Source organism: Nannospalax galili, unplaced genomic scaffold (assembly GCF_000622305.1).
Source record: "Nannospalax galili isolate Female #2095 unplaced genomic scaffold, S.galili_v1.0 scaffold106, whole genome shotgun sequence".
NCBI lineage: Eukaryota > Metazoa > Chordata > Mammalia > Rodentia > Spalacidae > Nannospalax > Nannospalax galili.
This window is the reverse complement of record NW_008354872.1, coordinates 191,674-211,143: the sequence shown is the minus strand read 5'-3', so window position 1 is coordinate 211,143 and position 19,470 is coordinate 191,674. Positions and strand designations below refer to the sequence as shown.

At 44.4% G+C, this 19,470-nt stretch overlaps 1 protein-coding gene and 1 pseudogene across 1 annotated transcript; both read right to left on the bottom strand.

Annotated features, from left to right (window-relative positions):
• Positions 1 to 306: 306 nt before the first annotated feature.
• Positions 307 to 1,278, bottom strand: LOC103749132 (histone-lysine N-methyltransferase SUV39H2-like). The gene is made up of 2 exons (XM_008851954.2): positions 1,150 to 1,278; positions 307 to 615 (listed from the first exon to the last, which is right to left on the bottom strand). The coding sequence occupies exons 1-2, from the start codon at positions 1,276 to 1,278 to the stop codon at positions 307 to 309; spliced, it is 438 nt and encodes a 145-aa protein (XP_008850176.2).
• An 8,079-nt stretch (positions 1,279 to 9,357) lies between these two features.
• Positions 9,358 to 9,880, bottom strand: LOC103749142 (annotated as a pseudogene).
• Between the last annotated feature and the right edge of the window lie 9,590 nt (positions 9,881 to 19,470).

Sequence of the window (19,470 nt, the reverse complement as noted above, 5' to 3'; positions counted from 1 at the left end):
ATATATATAATCTTGGTAATATGAAAGAAAAAAACCAAAAAAATTTCTTTTTTTTTGCTGGGTGTGGTGGCGCATGCCTTTAATCCCAGCACTTGGGAGGCAGAGGCAGGCAGATCTCTGTGAGTTCAAGGCCAGCCTGGTCTACATAGTGAGTTCCAGGCCAGCTGGGGCTACAGGGAGACCCTGTCTCAAAAACACCAAAAAACAAGCAAACAAACAAACAAACAAACAAACAAAACTTATCAGCTCCATTTCTTGAAAATTCAGTTGAGGTAACCTCTGCAAATCTCTGCTCCACATTTCCATTCAGTTCAGACCCTTTTTTTTGGCAGGGCTGAGGTCAATAGAATCTGAAGATAATTCTCCAGAACATTTCATTTGATAATCAAAAGTGAGCTCTTCTCCCGCCTCTCTTGGTCTAGTGGAAAATAATGCTATTCTGGGAAGACAAGGATCAAGGTTATCAATGAAAACACTAAACACCTGAAGATTTGGGTCACAACTATGATTCACAAAATCATATTCATCAGATTCGTAGTCCAGATCAAAGAGATAGGTGGTTCCTTTGTTGTCATATAACGGCCCTCGTCTTTCAGCCTCTTCATTTGTGATTACCTCTCCAACATACTCCATGACAAAATCATTCTTTTAATCTTCACAAGGGTTTTTACACCCCATTCACAGCCATTGCTAGTTCGAAAGATGCACAGTGAAACTGTGTGCCTTTTTGTACCATCCTATTGGGACAATCAGGTCCACATTGGCACCTTGAGTTGCATTCATAGATTGGCATGCCAGGTTGGATTCTAATTTGTTGGTTCTTATAGGCTAAAACAACTCCAGCTGCAGCAGGACGACACTTCTCAAAGAAGCAATTTGTGCACGAACAACCAAAGGTAGCTTTGTTGTCTAAGCTGATCCCAGGAGCTGGCTTGTATTCATTAACATAGTAGAAATCTGAAGGCGGGCCCTCCAAGTCAACAGTATTTTCCACAAATATCATTCCTTTATGATTCTTCTGTTGAGGTCATCTTGCCATCTCTACAGAGCTATTCTTTGTTTAGCTTTCTTCACAATGTACTCAGCAATGGCATGTCTCAAAGTTTTGTTACTATTGTCTTTTGGAATTATTGCTTTGCCTTTCTTTACCCAAGATAAATAATTATGCTTGTCGTTAGAGAACTGCTGAAGTAGTAATGGACTCTTCAGATTTTTCAAGTGTTCCCAAGTATTTGTAGAATCTGGCCATCCTTTCCATTTTACAAGAAAATATTCCATATCCTCTATGCACCTTGGCTCTGGTCAATACCATCTTGCGGAGCTTTCATTTAAACTGGCGCAGTCTGACTTGCCTCAGGCTTTAACTCTTGAGTTGTAAATGAGTTTAAGCAGGTTCACTTTCCTCTGCACATTCAGTTTTATCAGCTGTAAAGTTGAGGGAAGATTAGGCCAGCTAGAATAGCAGCTTTCATGCCATAGATAGGAAGATGGAAAATTGTGCCCTAGTTCACATAAATACTAAGCACTGCTCACTGCATTACTTACTTTTCTTGATGCTGTGACAGAACACCTGACAGAAGCACCTTGGAAAGGAAGGGCTTACTTTGGCTCACAGTTTTCAGGGGACACAGTCTGTCAGTGAGGAGAAGGCATGGCAGCCGGGGCAGCAATGTGGGGCAGTGGAAACTTGCAGCACCACTTGCTACATCGTAGAGGATCAGGAAGCAGAGAGCTCAAGCCTTCATGGTCCACTCAAGCAATCTAGTTCTGCTAGTGAGGCCACAGCTCCAAAGGCTCTACAACCTCCAAAATAGCATCACCAGCCAAGGAACAAATGTTCAGACAGAGCCTGTGGGGGGCATTTTATATTCTAACTGTAACATCCATTCGTCTACTGATTAAATCACATAAAAAGGTCACACCAATGTATATACCTATGTATACCTATGTATGTATATTCGTATGTATATCAAGTGTGTATGGTAATAAAATACAAATTCATTTAAAGGTGTTACCAAGGTTTTGGTTATTTTGGGGGGCATAAATACTTTTAATTAATTAATTAGTTAATTTATTTATTTTGGTCTTTTTTGAGACAGGGTCTCCCTGTAGCCCCAGCTGTCCTGGAACTCACTATGTAGACCAGGCTGGCCTTGAACTCACAGAGATCCACCTGCCTCTGCCTTCTGAGTGCTGGGATTAAAGGCGTGCACCACCATGCCCGGTGTAAACACTTTTTAATGTTTACTAAAAGGGAGTATCTACCTTATATCTCTGTGTTTTGTGAAGATTGTGAATTTATATCTGTCAAAAAAATACTCCTGCTAGGCATGGTGGTGCATGCCTTTAATCCCAGCACTTGGGAGGCAGAGGCCGGAGGATCACCTCAAGTTGGAAACTGGGGCAGTGGGTGATGACTGATCAGAGTGCATGTGTTGGATCAGGCAACCAACTTTAAGGGAAACTTTTTAGGATACAGCCTCCTGCTGTGCCAGTCTTTTTTTTTTTTTTTTCTTATGTTAAACCCTTTAGTTGTAGGATCTTGAGGGCTGTTCAGGGAGTCCACTGGAAGGACAGCCAGAGTAGCTGGGAGCAGGAAGGGGTGGGCAGCTTGGGCAGCGGCTGTTCACCTGTGTGAACTGTAGTATTTCTGCATCTCCAGTGGTGTGCAGGGCCTGTGGCATATAATGCCTGTGGCATGGGCTTGGCCTCTTGCCTCTGGTGCAGCTCACTCCCCAACCACAAGCCCACCTGGTATACACCCTTCTGTACTAAATTTGACTTTAAAATGGTGCATTGTGCCAGGCAGTTTTCTACCCAGGTGGCAAACTTGCAAGCCTCCAAGGTGGGTTTTGGTTGAATGAGCCCAGCTCTTCTTTGCTGCTTGGATACAGGTGGACTGTGTGAAGGAAGAAGAGCATATTGGGGTCAGGAGCCCAACTCTAGGTTCGTGTCTCACCTCTGCTGTAGTTCCTAGGCAAGTCACTTCATGGTCAATAAAGTGGGATAGTGACTTGTGTCCTCCCAGGGCCTCTCACAGAGCACCTATGGAAAAGTGCTTTGTAAACTGTAAAACACTTTGTACACAGGAGCGCTTCTGTTTCACAGACTGGAGGACCTAGCTGCCAGAAAATTGCTTGTCTGCTTCTAAATTAAGCAGGGGTCCCATAGACTATCTTCTTTGTTGGGGATATTCCTGGACTAAGGTCCTAAGATGTGACCATAACATAGCTTCAGCTTTTGATGGGGAGGAAGAAGGTTGGGCTGCAAACCTTTACAGAATCACACAAGAGCTGAAATAAGTTTCCAAACAACCTCGCCCCTGCCCCCCTATTTATAAACAGGGTCACCGAGGGCTGGAGATGGCCAGTAAGCAGCCCAAGGTCACACAGTGAGTTACTGGTTCAGCCAGAATCAAGTCTTTGGTCCTTGCTCTTTTCTTCACAAGCCTTCATTCACCAACAGTATTTATGGTCTTCACTAAATGCTGGCTTCTGAGCTGATCATTTTGCGGGGTAGACAGGACAGGGTGCAATTCTGCTCTTAGATAGGTAAGGGCAAGCTCTGAGAGAGGAACAGCTGGAGTGCTATCCAAACACGTCTGGCCACTTCCCCTGGGGAAGTGACTCCTGAGAGCAGTGAAGTGTGGCCCTGGAGTCGGTGCACAGCCAAGCTCCTTCACCTCTCTCACTTTTTTTTTTTTTGTCTTTGAGACAGGGTCTCTCTGTAGCCCCAGCTATCCTGGAACTCATTACATAAATCAGGCTGGCCTTGAACTCACAGAGATTTGCCTGCCTCTGCCTCTGCCTCTGCCTCCCAAGTGGCATGCGCCACCACGCCTGGCTCTCACTTTATTTTTTGCAATCATTTCAAGTGGGGAAGTTGAGGGCTCAGAGAATAGAAGGGGCATAGGTCACAGAGCTGGCAAGTGCTAGTCACTAATGGGAAACAGGGTGACTGCATGTCCTTATCTGTCTTGAGAATGGGCTCATTCAGGGAGAAAGAGCATGGGCTCAGATTGTCAGAGACCAATATTCAAATCCTAGCTCTGCCCTTTCCCAGCTGTTGACTTAGGCTGGTTACACTCTGTGGGATCTCAGGTTTCTTTTCCAGACAGGGTCTCCCTGTAGCCCCAGCTGTCCTGGAACTCACTATTTAGGCCAGGCTGGTCTTGAACTCACAGAGATCCACCTGCCTCTGCCTCCTGAGTGCTGGGATTAAAGGCGTGTGCTACCACGCCTGGCCCAGGATCTCAGGTTTCTTAAGTACAAAACAGAGGTAGAGAGTCCTTACCTTATGGGCTTCTGTGAAAGTGACTAGCTGCTGAGATGGAGCACCTAGCCAGTGCTTGGCCTCAGCAGGCACTCAGCAAATGCTCCTTTGCCCTGACACTAGTGGCTTGGGGATAAGCAGCACAGGGTCTGGTGCTCACACTGGTGCTCAGGCTGGTGCTTCCTAGGAGAGGGGCCTGGGAGCTTTTCCTGCATGAACAATAACAAGGGTAGTGGCAAAAGCCATGGTGATGGCACTTAATCCAGCACTGAAGGCAGAGGCAGAGCAGATGGATCTTTTGTGTGTTTGAGGTCAGCGTGGTCTACACAGTAAATTCTAGGCCAGCCCAGGCTACATAGTGAGACTCTGTTTCAAAATAAAACCAAGGGCTGGAGAGATGGCTCAGCCGTTAAGAGCACTGACTGCTCTTGCAGAGGACCCGGGTTCGATTCCCAGCACCCACATGGCAGCTACGAACCATCCTTAACTCCAGTTCCAGGGGAATCCGAAGCCCTCTTCTGACCTCTGCCACTTTGTATGACACGGGTGCACTCACATACATGTAGACAATACACTCATACACATAAAATAAAAAGAAATAAAATATGAAACAAAAATAAAAACAAAATAAAGACAAAATCAAGGGTAGTGGTTGAAGACTGAGGCCTAAAAACTGGGCCTCTTCCCCTAAGACTGTCTCTCCCTCCTGGGTGCGTCCCAGGCACAGCTTACCCTGAGTGACTGCCATGCCTGACTGCACGAGGTGTCAATTCTGCAGGATCCCAGCTTCATTTGTCAGCACCTCATGAAAATCTTCCTACTCCCAGCTTTGAATAGCCTTGTGGCTGCTGGGAGCCTGGAGGCTGGCTCTGTTTTGCCTGTCAAATCAACAGGCTTGGTCTGTCTGGCTCAGGACAGATAGGAGCACTGCCTCAGGGAGCTGTGATTCTCAGATGGTTGAGGACTCAGGCCTGGCAGCTAAGTCAGGGCTGCACAGAGATGAAGCTGTTTTGAGGCTGGCCTCTTCCACCAACCAAATCCAACACAGTCAGGCCCAGCAGGATCAGGCTGAAGGCACTGGTTGTGTGGGCAGCAGGGAGCAGGCAGAAGTGCAGTGCAGTGATCTTGACCCTCAGAGCTGGAGGAGCACACGGAAACCCAAAGCTTGCCAGATTACTTATTTTGCCTTAACTATGACAAGTCTTGGAACAGATTTAGAACCAATGGCAATAATTATGGCATCCCAACTGCTTGGCTCCAGTCTTTATTTTAATCGCTTCTCTTAAGTTTTAATATTTTAAAACGTTTTTTGACTTATTTATTTTATGTGTATGAGTGTTTTGCTTGCATGAATGTAAGTGCACCCTTGTCATGTAATGTGCAAGGAGGCCAGAAGAGGGCTTTGGATCTCCTGAGACTGGAGTTTCCAAGGATGGTTAGCCAGCATGTGGGTGCTGGGAATCAAATCCAGGTCCTCTGCAAGAGCAGCCGGTGCTCTTAACTGCTGAGCTATCTCTCCAGCTCCAGGTTCTAATATTTTTAACTTAAAAAAATTGTGGTTAAAAACCATGTAGCCTAAAACTTACCATTAGTGATATCAAGTATGGTTACTTGTAACCTTTCTAGTTCTAGAAGTTTAATTAAAAAGGAAAACCCTAGGGTGTTAGGTAAACTACCCTCCTTTAACTTTGAGGGAATGACAACTGTCCTTGTGAATTGAGTAGACATATGGAGTCTAACAAATAAGTAAATAAAACGATTAGCAACTTGCTGCTGTTTCACCATCTTTGCACAATCTGGGACAGACCTATTGTTTCTGATCTGATCCCTTCTTCCTTTGTTCTGCCCGTGGGGTAGTTTCTTGATTTTTGAGTGATGTGGGAGGGCCCAGCCCACTGTGGGTGGTACCACCTCTTGGCAGGTGGTTCTGTATTGTATAAGAAAGCAGGCTGAGCATGGGCCAGGAGAGCACGCCAATAAACAGCATTCCTTCATGGCCTGTGCTTCAGCTCTTGCCTCCAGGTTCCTGCCCTGAGTTCCTACTGTGGGCTCCCTGATGAATTGTGACCTGGGAGATATAAGCCAAATAAACCCTTTCTTCACCAAGTCGGTATTAGTCAGAGTATTTTGTTACAGCGCTGGAGAAGCAGACTAGAACAATCACCTATCAGAAGTGTATCTACTGAGGCTAGGGAGATAGTTTAGAAAAGCCTTTGCTGGGCAAGCCTGACAACCCTACTTTAATCCCTGGAACCCAACTAAAAAGACTGGATACAGTGGTAAGGATCTGTAATCCCAGCACTCCTGCAGGGAGAAAGGAACCAGAGACAGGAGACTCTTCCCCTCCTCTAAGAGAAAGACTGCTTAAAGTGGAAGGAGAGAATCAATTCCTGAAACTTGTCCTCTGGTGTATACACACACACACGCACACACACATACACACACATCAATTATCCATCTTCACACTTCCTATCTATGTCTCATTTTACTTATTTTGCAGTGCTTTGGAGATTTGAACCTAGGGTCTTGCTCCTGGCAGGCAAGTATTCTACCACTGAGATACATCCTCAGCATTCTTTTTGGCCGCTTTTATATTGAGACAGAGTCTCGCTAAGTTTTCCAGGCTAGCCTTGAGCTCACTCTGTAGCTCAGGCAAATCTTGAAGTCTACCTGCCTTAGCCTCCTGGGTGACGGTTGAGAAGAGAGCAGTTGTGCCACCAGGCCCAGATCTCTCTTTAATACAGGACATCAGTTCTCAGCCCTATACATCAGGTGACATGGCAAGGTTTCAAAATCCAAGGCTGCCTGGGTAGCCCCATTCCAGGCCAGTTGTCCTGGGGATCTCTTGGCATGGTGCCTGGTCATCTGTGTAGGTTTAACGTTCTCTCAGGTGATTCTAACAAGCAGTGATGGTTAGGACTCACTCACCTGCAGATGCTTTGCATCTCTGTTCTGGCCCTTGTTTGGTCTATTTTTTGTTCAATTGTTTGAGACAGGGTCTCCCTGTAGCCCCAGTTGGCCTGGAACTTGCTAGTAGACCAGGCTGGCCTCAGTCTCACAGAGATATGCTTGTCTTGTCTCCCAAGGCCTGAAACTGTGTGTGTCTGTGTGTATGGGTATGTGCATGTGAGTGCCTCAGAGTCCAGAAGACGGTGTCACATGATCCCCTGGAGCTGGAGTTACAGGCAGTTGTGAGCTGCCTGCCATGGGTGTTGGGAACCAAACTCAGGTCCTCTGAAAGAGCAGCTGTTATGGAAATCAGACAGTTGAGAGACCAAGTATTCACTTGGAGGGTCGGAGAACTCAAAACTTTATTCATGCTGGTGGGCTCAGAGGAGTGCTGAAGCCATGGGCCCCAAGTTAATAGAAAATGCTGAAGCTGTTGGCCCCAAGTTACAAAATCTCAGATTTTATCGGGTTTTCTCACACTGTCTCTTAACAGTCACCATTGGTGGGCCTAAACTGTGGCTACATGACTTCTAACACAGATGTTTGCACGCACTGAGATGACTGAGGGGAAATTCCTTTTGAGATTAGACTGTTTATAGAAGCAGATACTGCAGGCAGGGGTTGAGACATTCTTGATAACAGAATTTACTGCAGGCACCCTTGTAACCAGGACAATTGAAAACAGGTATTCCATTAGATAGCTATGGTATCGTTTTTTTGATTGTTTGTTTTGTTTTTGACATATTTGAATTTAATAAGATGAGTTTTTAGTATTTTCATCACTTTTATTATTGAAATACTGACCAAAACATATCAGTTTATTTAGGTTTTTAGCCATGAAATCTAAAGCTGCCAGTAAGAGCTTCATAAAACAGGTGTTTTGTTTTTTTATTTGGTGTTTGAGACAGGACCTCTGAAGCCTAGTCTAGCCTCAAACTTGCTATTAAGCTGAGGATGACTTTGAACTCTGATCCTCCTGCCTCCATCTCCCAAGTGCTAGAATTACAAGTGTGCCACCATACCTGCCCAGCCCAAACAACTTTTCAAAGCTCTCTTTAACCTATTCATTCTAATTAAGGGAATTTGTTGGCCTTGGGCTAGTACTCATTGGTTCATGTGACAAACAGCATTACAACCAAGTATACAGAAAAAATGAACTAGAATTATCATATACAAAAACAAATAAGACCTTTCACGTTCAAGGAGAACAATGCATAATTTTCACAGGCATATCACAGAGCAAGTTACACAGGGACACTTACACATCATAATCCATAGGGAGAATTTTAAATGGTGATACACAAATCAAACTCATAGAAACAAGCAAGTTTTAACCCTTCATGCCTCAAGTGCCAACTGTGACCCTGTTCCTTATGTTGACATATACTGCACAAACTGACAACATTAGGCATGTCATGCTCCTGATAAATGCACCCTCATAATAGTAAATAAACATCCCATAAATCACACCCCAAATAAAAGCCAGCATCAGGTAGGGCTCCTCCTGTAACACTACCTACTGTGCTAATCTAGTGTATTTTAACCCTTTAGTAAGCCACTTGCAAAATATGCTGACTCTGACTACTGGACGCGAGACACTATTAGATTCCTCTTATTGAGTTAGTTCAGTCTTGAAAGGTAACAAATTTGTCTATACTATCATGGTTATTAAGTCTGACAACCAAACTCCATAGCCCCTGGCTTCTCAAACTATCAAAATTTGTTCCTTCGGGTGATACCAAACTAATCTAACAATTGAAAAAAAAAAGACACAAATTCACATAAAACAAAAATATTTTTAAAACAAAACCCCAAAAGTCAGATAAGAAACTGTGTCACCACTCTAACAGTCTGAACTTTGTTAAGGACAAAAAGCTTCCTTAGCTTATTAAAGCCATAGGCATTTTATAGGATACTCAGGAAATCGGCACTAATGTTGAGGCGGCACTAATGTTGAGGCAGGGAATCATGAGTTCAAGGTCAGTCTGGGCCACACGATAAAGTCCTATCTCAAACATAAAGAAGTCATAAAACAGTAGGAACATAAAACGGACATCAACTCATTCTCCAGGAGAGTTCTTCCAAAATGCCATGTGCATTTAACAAGACAGTGCTGTCTTATTTGCCAGACTGCTCTTAAGGCTGCTTCAGAGGTGCAGGGATATTGGCAGATGCCTGCTCGAGGTAGGTCAGGGACCCCCGGGGGATTTCGGTTGGTTTTTTGTGTTGCAAGTTGACGTCCTCCAGCGCCTGCTGCCAATGCCTCAGCTTTGTCAAGTGCTTCTGAACCAGAGCGTCTTTCACCTGCAATTCACTCCTAGTTCTGAGACATCCTCTTTGGTAACTTGCTCTGGTTTCTGGACAGACAACTGCAACCTTTTTTGAAGGAAAAAACATTCAGTCTGTCTTGCAGTGTCCAAAAACTTCTGGATACACTGATCAACACCAGTGCGAATTTCTTCCTGATCAGTGCCATTGACATGATCCTAACTTAAAGAGAAGCAAAGCAAGCCTCGGACAAGGACTCTAGCTTGTCCACCAACGTGCTGTTCTGCGGCCTTGAAGCCCTGGGTGCTTCGAGGCCTGGCCGGGGAGGCCCTGCGGAGGTGGCGGGCCGGGGCAGCTGCCCTGAGAACATTCCTCCCAGAGCCGCTGCCATGTCTAAAAAATGGCGGGCGGAAGCCCCACTCGGTATCTGTGAATACAGCATTGTGGTCTCTCATACTCTTTTAGTGACCTTTTTTTTTTTTTTTTTTTTTTTTTTTTAAACTTTCAAAAGTTTTAATTTATTTTAGGTGTACGCATTTATTGCCTGCATGTAGGTAAGTGCACCCGTGTCGTGCAATGTCTGCGGAGCTCAGAAGAGGCTGTCGGATCCCCTGGAACTGGGGTTATGGACAGTTGTTAGCTGCCATGTGGGTGCTGGGAACCAAATCCAGGTCCTGTGCAAATGTAGCCTTAACTGTTGAGCCATCCCTTCAGCCCAGCCCTCACATCTGTATCTTTGTAATTTTTAAAAATATTTTATTATTTTTATTTTATGTGTATGAGTGTATTGCCTGCATGTATGTGAGTGCGCCTGTGTTGTGCAATGCCTCTGAGGTCAGAAGAGGGCATTGGATTCCCCTGGAACTGGAGTTAAGGATGGTTCATAGCTGCCATGTGAGTATTGGGAATCGAACCCAGGTCCTCTGCAAGAGCAGTCAGTGCTCTTAACCGCTGAGCCATCTCTCCAGCCCCTGTATCTTTATAATCTTAAGGATATGGGATGGGTATAGTTGCTTTTTCTGGAGTGGGAGGGGTAAAGACTGGCCGTGTTTGAGTTTGTTGTTCAGTTTCGAATACTGATCTTACTCAAATACATCTCCACTTATATTGAGTTTATTAATTCTCTGGCTCTATGACATTCAACTGTAACCTTCCTCACAGTCTTAATCATGTTCAATCTATTTATTCATTTTAGCCAAGGACCTTTGAAAAGGCCTCAATTTGATAAGCCCCTGTCCTAGGGTGTCAAATATGCACAAATCTGTTTGATGTACTGGGAAGTATATTGAGCCAGGACCCGAAGGTCAAGGTTTACAATCTTGGATTTGTCTCCTTCTTTCTCTGAGCCTTGACTACAGCAGATGAAAACGATATTGCTGAAATGAAGCATCATGTTAAACATGGAACTGGATGGGGAATCCTTCCCCTGTGGGAACAAAGCCAAACAGAAGCACACAAAGCCTGAGGGTGGCCAGCTCTGCCCTTCTTCAATCATCCAGTGGCACCTTCCAGTGCCATCCTCCATGATGGGCTCTTCCCATCTCCTTGCTTGCCCTTCCCCAGGGATCTCTAATGCTTTATTCTACCCAGTACTGCTCTGCCCACACCCTTCTGCCCGTCCTTTTAATGGGTGCCCCTTCCCCTGACTCTGCCATTTTTCAGGATAGCTGCTTCTTTCCCAATAACTAGTGGTCAATTTGACAGTTCTGTAGATTAGGTTAGAAACTGTTTGATTCCAAGAATGGATAGAAGTGACCACTATATCCCCAGCATTTACTAGAGTACATGATTCAGAGAAGGTGCTACCTAATGTCTACCAAATGGAGAAACAATTGAATGAAAGAAAAAGTGAATGGAGGGCGTGTCCATCGCCTCCAGTGAGGACTTGTTTGAAGATGAGCAGGGAGCTATTACAGCCACTGTTCCCACAGGGAGTTAAGGGAATGAAGGGAGAAGAGCAGGCAGAATGGCCACTGAGAATACCAGCGCTGTAGGATCTTATTTTCACACCTGACTTGGCCAGTTTTGACTATTCAGAATTTTCTCATTTCTATGCAAATCAAATCCCTGATACCAATCTGGCTTTGACAGTATGTCTTCCTGTCCTTTGGTTTAAAAAAACTGTGGTCAATGAGCTCTGGGTTTAGCATTCAGATAGCTACTATGCATCAGAATTTCCTGGTCAGGGGGGCAGGAAGCCCCTGCTACCTGTTCTCTGAATTCTCACTGCTGAGTGCTATCACCCTCACTTTGTAAGTGAGAAAACAAAATTCAGGGATGTTGAACTTTTTCATGATCATCTGGGAAATGAGTTGTGAAGCCAAAACTTGAACTTAGGTGGAATTTTTTCACAAGCCAATTCTTTTTTTATTCTTTTTAAAAATATTTATTATTTGTATTTTATGTGTATGAGTGTATTGCCTGCATATATGTAAATGCACCCATGTCGTGGGTTAGAAGTGGGCATCAGATTCCCCTGGAAGCAGTGTTATGGACTGTTGTTAGCCTCCATTTGTGTGCTGGAAACCCAGGTCCTCTGTAAGAGCAGTCAGTGCCCTTAACCTCTGAGAAATCTCTCCAGCCCCCCCTTAAAATATTTTATTATTTTTATTTTATATGTATGAGTGTATTGCCTGGATGCATATAAGTGCACCTGTGTCGTGTAATGCTCTTGAGGGTCAGAAGACAGCATCGGATCCCTTGAAACTAGAGTCACAGGTGGTTGTTAGCTGCCATGTGGGTGCTGGGAACCAAAAGTTAGGTCCTCTGCAAGAACAGCCAGTACTCTTAACTGCTGAGCCATCTCTCCAGCTCCACAAGGCACTTTTGTGTCTTACAAAATGTGCCCACATCTATCAGCTCAATAGCTCTTAAAGCAACTATGTGAGGGAGGAATGCTGGGCCCTAATCTCACCTTATGTATGTGGAAGATGAGGAATGGTCCCAACGTATCCCAGAAAGGTTGAGTTGGAAAATCTACTCCAAGTATTGTGGTGGTGGAGGGGGGATAGTTTGAGACAGGGTGGCACTGGCTTCACGGGTGGATTAATGTTGTTATGGGAATGGTTCTTCATAAAAGAACACATCCTGTTCCCTTTTGCCCTCCGATATTCATAGGATGCCTTCTGCCACAGCCAGCAGGCCCCAGACAGATGGAACCTCTTCCTCTTGATTTCTCAGCATTTAGAAGGGTGAACTAGTGAGTTTCTACTCATAATGAATTTCTCAGGCTCTGATAATCTGTTGTAGTAGCAGAGATGGACTAAGATAGGGTGTTAATAGCAAACTTAAAGCTTGAACCCTTCAGGGACCTCTGGCTTTGTCCCTGATAAGGATGGCACTATGGACAATGTGCTGTCATTTGCAAAGACTCAGAGTCCTTTTATGCAGATAATGGAGATCCTGTAAGAGCACACCTGTACTGTTTCTGGAGGGATGAAATGAGAGGGTGGGGATAGAGTCACCAGATGACGAGTTGTCTGCAGGAAGCCAGAGTCTGCCAGGTGAAGAGAGAGAAGACAGACCCGTAGGCTAGAGTGGGTGGACTGAGTGGAGCCAGGATTGGGGGCTGAACTCTCTGAGGTTTTGGGGAATTTCCAGCTGAGACCCACACTGTGCTGTCTAGGAGGGGTCATAGCTGAGAGAAAGAGCAAATTCAAGTTTGCCACAGTAACATCAGAGAGGACAGAAGTCTGGGTCTATCTCCTCTCACTACCCCTTTGCCTCTGTCTCCAGGCCTTTCCACTTACACTTCCCTCATCAAAGGCTCCTTTGTCTTCCTCTGCCTTCCAGGTCCCCAGGTCCTATGGACATGCATGGGTAAATACACACACACACACACACACACACACACACACACACACACACACACTCCTGGGACTTGGACACTCTAGCCTAAGAAACAGTCCATCATATTTCCCAACAGCTGAGCAACTTCCTTTTGGGATCTTCAGGGCTACTCCTGCCTTCCAGCCTTCCCGTCCCCTTCCTCCCTCTCTCCCTCCCTTCACCCACCCACCCACCAAGCATTCCTCCAGCTTTTACTTGCTGGACTTATTAGCTGAACAGTGGATCCATCAAGTTTTCTGAGATACCTTTGCAGCTGTTTTCTGTCTCCAGACATTCTCTATCCCACTGCCATCAGCAAATCCTGCCATCAGCATTCTCTTTCGTAACCTTAAAAACTTCAAAATTACTATTCAAGCCATATTGAATCCATTGTTAATGTCCTCATCCCCCTACTGCCTGAATTTCTAGCTTTCAGCTCTTGTCTCTCCATGAATGTTGCTATCCCTACAGAGCTTGGTTTGGGAGTCAGCATAGACCACCTGGGTTAGCATCTTGCCTGTATGTCTTACCAACTGTGAGGCCTTAGCATGTCACTTAACTGCTATAAATCCCCGTGCTCTTTTTACCTGTGAGTGGGACGTTCATCCCTAATTCCAGGCCATAAGAATCAGATGGGACAGTGTTCACAATGTACTGAGTATGTGATACACATTGATAATCAACGGCTGCAGTCCAAGTATGTCCACACTTCGGTCACCCACTTTTCCTGTTTAACTTCACTTTGTAAGTTTCCCGTCTTGTGACTTGTTGCTCATGTTGTTTCTTTTGAATGACCGCAAAATATTTCATCCAGCTTCTTTATAATTAACTCAGTCATTCCCTTGGTGCTAGACATTAAGGCTATTTCCAATTTTTTTCTATTCTAATGTTGCAATTAGTATTTCAGAATGTAGACTATTTTTTCAGATAGTTAAATTTAATAGGACATACTTTTTGTCTTGTGAAATCTCATGATGCGTGCCATGGGGACAGAGAAGATGGACTGCTACCTTCCTTCACAAGTGCCCTGTGCTGAGTGGAGAGAAGCCTTAGCAACTCCAGGCAGGAGGACATAGTGCTTTGTGGCAGAAATGAAATGTGAAGGAAGCTTTTGTGAACTGTGAGAACATTTAGCCTCTCCATCCACACATGCATGTGATAGGCTAAGCATCTCTCTCTGGGAAGACTTCAGCCCTCTGGAGATTGTATACTGTTGGAGCATAACATGTCTATGTTATGCTCTTCTTCCAGGGAGGAAGGCTACAGGGAGAGGGACAGCTGTTCTTAGAGTCAGGAGAACCAATGTCAGCAGTGGTGGAGGAGGAGGAAGGCTTCTACCTGTGGGGCTTTGATCTGGACTGTGAGAGGGAAGGCAGGTAGAGTCTGGAGTTGCAGATGGAGGGAGCATTGGATAGGAGCTCTCTAGGTGAGAGAGTTGGAAGACAGAGACCAAGTTGTTTCACTCCTGGGTTATATTGGACTCCTGGAGCTGGAGCTGTAGGTGGTTGTGAGCTGCCTGATATATATGCTGGAAACAGAATTCAGGTCCTCTGGAAGGGCAGCAAGCATTCTTAACGATTGAGCCCCCTTTCGTACCAAAGATTTAATTTTTTTTTTTTTTTTTGAGACAAGATTTCCCTGTAGCCACAGCTGGCCTGGCACTCACTATGTAGACCAAGCTGGCCTTGATCTTACAGAGATCTACCTACCTCTGCCTCCTGAGTAATGGAATTGAAGGTGTGTGCCACAGTGCCCAGTCCAAGATTTAGTTTTATTTTTCCAAGATTTAATTTTTATAAATTTTATTTATTTATTTATTTTATGTGTATGAATGAGTGTATTGCCTGCATGTATGTAAGTGCACCTGGGTCCTCTGCAAGAGCAGCCAATGCTTTTAACTATTGAGTCATCTCTCCAGCCCTGAGATTTAATCTTTTTGATTTATTTTTATTTTGTGTGTATGAGTGTCTTGCCTGCATGTATGTTAAGTGCACCACATATGTACAATGCCCACAGAGGCCAGATGAGGGCACCAGAGTCCCTGGAACAGAAGTTAGAGATGGTTGTTACCTGCCATGTGGGTGCCGGGAACAGAACTTGGGTCTTCTGCAAGAGCAGCCAGCCAGTGCTCTTAACCCAGCCCCAAGATTTAATTTTTAAATAACAGCTGCATTGAGTGCTAATTCAAATTCCAATTAATTTTTTTTTGAGACAGGGTCTCCCTATAGCTCCAACTGACTTCAAATATGCTATGTAGTCCAGGCTGGCCTCAATCTCTCAGAGATCTGTCTGCTTCTACCTCTCGAGTGCTAGAACTAAAGGTGTGTGCCACCACACCTGGCTAATCACTTTTTTTTTTTTTTTTCAGTCTTTTTGAGATAGGGTCTCCCTGTGGCCCCAGCTGGCCTGGAACTCACTATGTAGACCAGGCTGGCCTCAAACTCAGAGATCTGCCTGCCTCTGCCTCACAAGTGCTGGGATTAAAGGTGTGCCTCACCATGCCTGGCCTAATTCATCTTTTTAATGTGCACAATTCAGTTATTTTTAATATACCTACAGAGTTGTACAGCCATCTCCACAATCAATTTTAGAACATTGTAATAACCCATCCTACACACAGTGTTATACAAATAGCCTCTAGTCCAGTTTCCAGTAGTTTCCTCATTCCCTTCTGTAATCTCATGAGCAGGATCTTTACTGTCTGAAATTCTTTTCTTTTTTCTTTTTTTTTTTTTTTTTTTTTTTGGTCTTTTTGAGACAGGGTCTTTCTGCGGTCCCAGCTGACCTGGAAGGAACTCACTATGTAGACCAGGCTGGCCTTGAACTCACAGAGATCCACCTGGCTCTGCCTCCCAAGTGCTGGGATTAAAAATATGCCCCACCACATCCGGCTTACTGTCTGAGTTTCTATTGGGATTCTGATCTTATAAACTCTCATCAGAATCACCCATTAAATGGAACTTATACCATTCAAGCGTTTCTCTAACCCACATCTCCAAACTTTTTTTTTTGGTCTTTTTGAGACAGGGTCTCTCTGTAGCCCCAATTTGCCTGGAACCTACTATGTAGATCAGGCTGGCCTGGAACTTAAAGAGATCCACCTGCTTCTGCCTCCTGAGTGCTGGGATTATAGGCATGTGTCATCATACCTGGCCTTCCAAACTTTAAAAAAAAAATAGTTTATTATTTTTCTGTGTATGTGTGTATTGCCTGCATGCAGGTTAAGTGCACCCGTGGCGTGCAATGCCCACAGAAGACAGAAGAGGCTGTTGGATTCCTTGGAGCTGGAGTTAGGAACAATTAGCTACCATGTGGGTGCTGGGATTCAAACCTGGGTCTTCTGCAAGAACAGTCAGTGTTCTTAACCACTGAGCCATCTCTCCAGCCCCCTTCCAAATTCTTTTACAGTTCTTGTGGAAATCAGTTCCAAAGGCCCAGGAACCATGTGGTCAGGTTTACCACAGCAAAACTCCACTTCTGGTACCAATTTTCAATATATTTATTTTTATTTTATGCGTATGACTGTTTTCTTGTCATATATGTAAGTGTACCATGTGTGGGGGCCAGAAGAGGACATCAGATACCCTGGAACTGGAGGTAAGGATGGTTGTAAGCTGCCATATGGGTGCTGAGAACTGAACCCAAATCCTCTGGGTGCTCTTAACTGCTGAGCCATCTCTCCACCCCAATGGTAATTTCTCTTTTGTCTTTTTGAGACAAGGGTATCCTTGTACCCATAAGTGGCCTGGAACTCCCTATGTAGACCAGTCTGACCTTGATCTCTCAGCGATCCACCTGCTCTGCCTCCTGAGTGCTGGGATAAAGGAATGCACCATCACTTCTGGCTGTACCAATTTTTTATATTACTTTTCTTATCCTTGTGACAACTTAGGAACAAAAGATTTATTTTAACTCACTGTTTCAAATGACTGAAGTCTATCACAGTGGGGAAGGAGTACATGGGAGGCAGAAGCACATGGTAGAGACTTGTTCACATGGCACAGACAGGAAGCAGAGCGTACAGGTGGGAACCAGAGCAGGGATAACCTTCAAAAGCCTGTCCATTCTGGCCTATTTCTGACTGCCAGGTGTCACCTCCTAAAGGCTCCACAGCCTTCAGAACAGTGCCAGAGGATAAGTGTTGAAAATATTAGCCTGTGGGGGGACATTTCAGACTCAAGCTATAATAACTCCTTTGAAAAAATGGAAAAACTCAACCTAAAATTCATGTAGAATTTCCAGGAACACAAAATAGTCAAAATGATATTTAAGCAAGAGAACTGGAAGACTCACTAGTCCCAATTTTATTTTATTAATTTATTTAAAAAAAATTTTATTTATTTTTATTTTATGTGTTTGAGTGAATTGCCTACATATGTGTAAGTGCACCTGTGTCATGTAATGCCTGCGGAGGGCAGAGAGGGTGTTAGAATTGGAGTTATGGATGGTTGTTAGCCACCATGTGGGTGCTGGGAATCGAACCCAGGTCCTCTGCAAGAGCGGTCAGCACTCTTAACTGCTGAGTCATCTCTCAAGTCCCTAGTCCCAATTTTAAAAGCTTGCTATAAAGCTATAGTAATAAAAATAATACAGTCCTGCATACTGACCATTGTGATAGGCAAAAAGGCAAATAGACTAGTAAAATAGAATCCAGGGTCCAGAAATGAAGCTACACATATATCCTCTTTCTATCTGTCTGTCTACCTGTATATGTACATCTACATCTATAGCTGCACATACACACACACACACGTGGTACTGAGGATCAGACCAGAGCCTTTTGCATGGATAGTACCCCTGAGCTACACTCCCCGTGTCCATCAATGATTTTATTTTTTTAAAAAGATTTATTTTACTATTTTACTTTTAATTGTGCATGTGTGTGTGTGTGTGTGTGTGTGTGTGTGTGTGTGTGTGTGTGTATTGGTGCAGTGGCCTCAGAGACCAGAGGTGTTGGATCCCCCTGGAGCAGGAGTTACATGTGATTGTGAGCTGACTGATATGGGTGCTGGGAGCTAAACTCAAGTCCTCTGGAAGAGCAAGTGCTCTTAACCCCTGAGCCATCTCTCTAGGCCTTTAATTGGATTTTTATTTTTGTGACAAGATTTCACTGTACTTCCCAGACTGACCTCAAGCTCCTAGGCTCAAGTGGTCTTCCTTAGCTTTCTCCTGCGTCTGCGTCAATGGATTCTAAATATATATCAATCAGATATTTGGTGCATGTAGTATGTGCACAGGCAACCTTTGGTGTCATTTCTCAGAAGTGCCGTCTACCTTTTTTTAAAATCTTTTTGAGACAGGGTCTCCCTGTAGCCCCAGCTGAACTGGAACTCGCTATGTAGACCAGGCTGACCTTGAACTCACAGAAATCTGCCTGTCTCTGCCTCTCAAGTGCTGGGATTAAAAGCATGTGCCACCACCTCCGGCCCCATTCTCCTTAATTTTTGAGGTAAGTTTTCTCAAGGTCTCTCACTGGGACCTGGGGCTGCTGATTAGGCTAGGCTGGCTGGCCACTGAGCCCCAGGGATCCTCCTATCCACCTTCCCAGTTCTGAGATTACAAGCATGCATCACCATGCCCAGCTTTTTATGTAGGTGCTGGGGATTGAACTCAGATTCTCATGCTTTTGTGGCAAGTATTTTATAAACTGAGATATTTCCCTTAGCCCCCATAGTGCACTATTTAAATAGCTAAGATAACAACTGTGTCCAGCAATAAATGAATAGATAAACAGCACAAGATAGAAACAATGGAGAATTACCCCACCAAAAGAAAGGAATGCAGCTGGGTATGGTGGCGCACGCCTTTGATCCCAGCACTTGGGAGACAGAAGCGGGAGGATCTCTCTGAGTTTGAGGCCAGCGTGGTCTACATAGTAAATTCCAGGCTAGCCAGGGTGACACAGTAAGACCTGTCTTAAAAAAAAAAACACAACAAAAAAACCACCAAAACCGAGGAATATAATTTTGATACATGCTACCACATGGATGAGCCTTGGAAAAATTATGAGTAAAAAAAGAAAAGGCAACTAAGGACAGATACTATGTAACTCTACATAGTATACTATGTAACTCTCTATATATATATATGTCTGGAGAGATGGCTCAGCAGTAAGAAAACTGACTGCTCTTGCAGAGGACTTGGGTTCAGTTT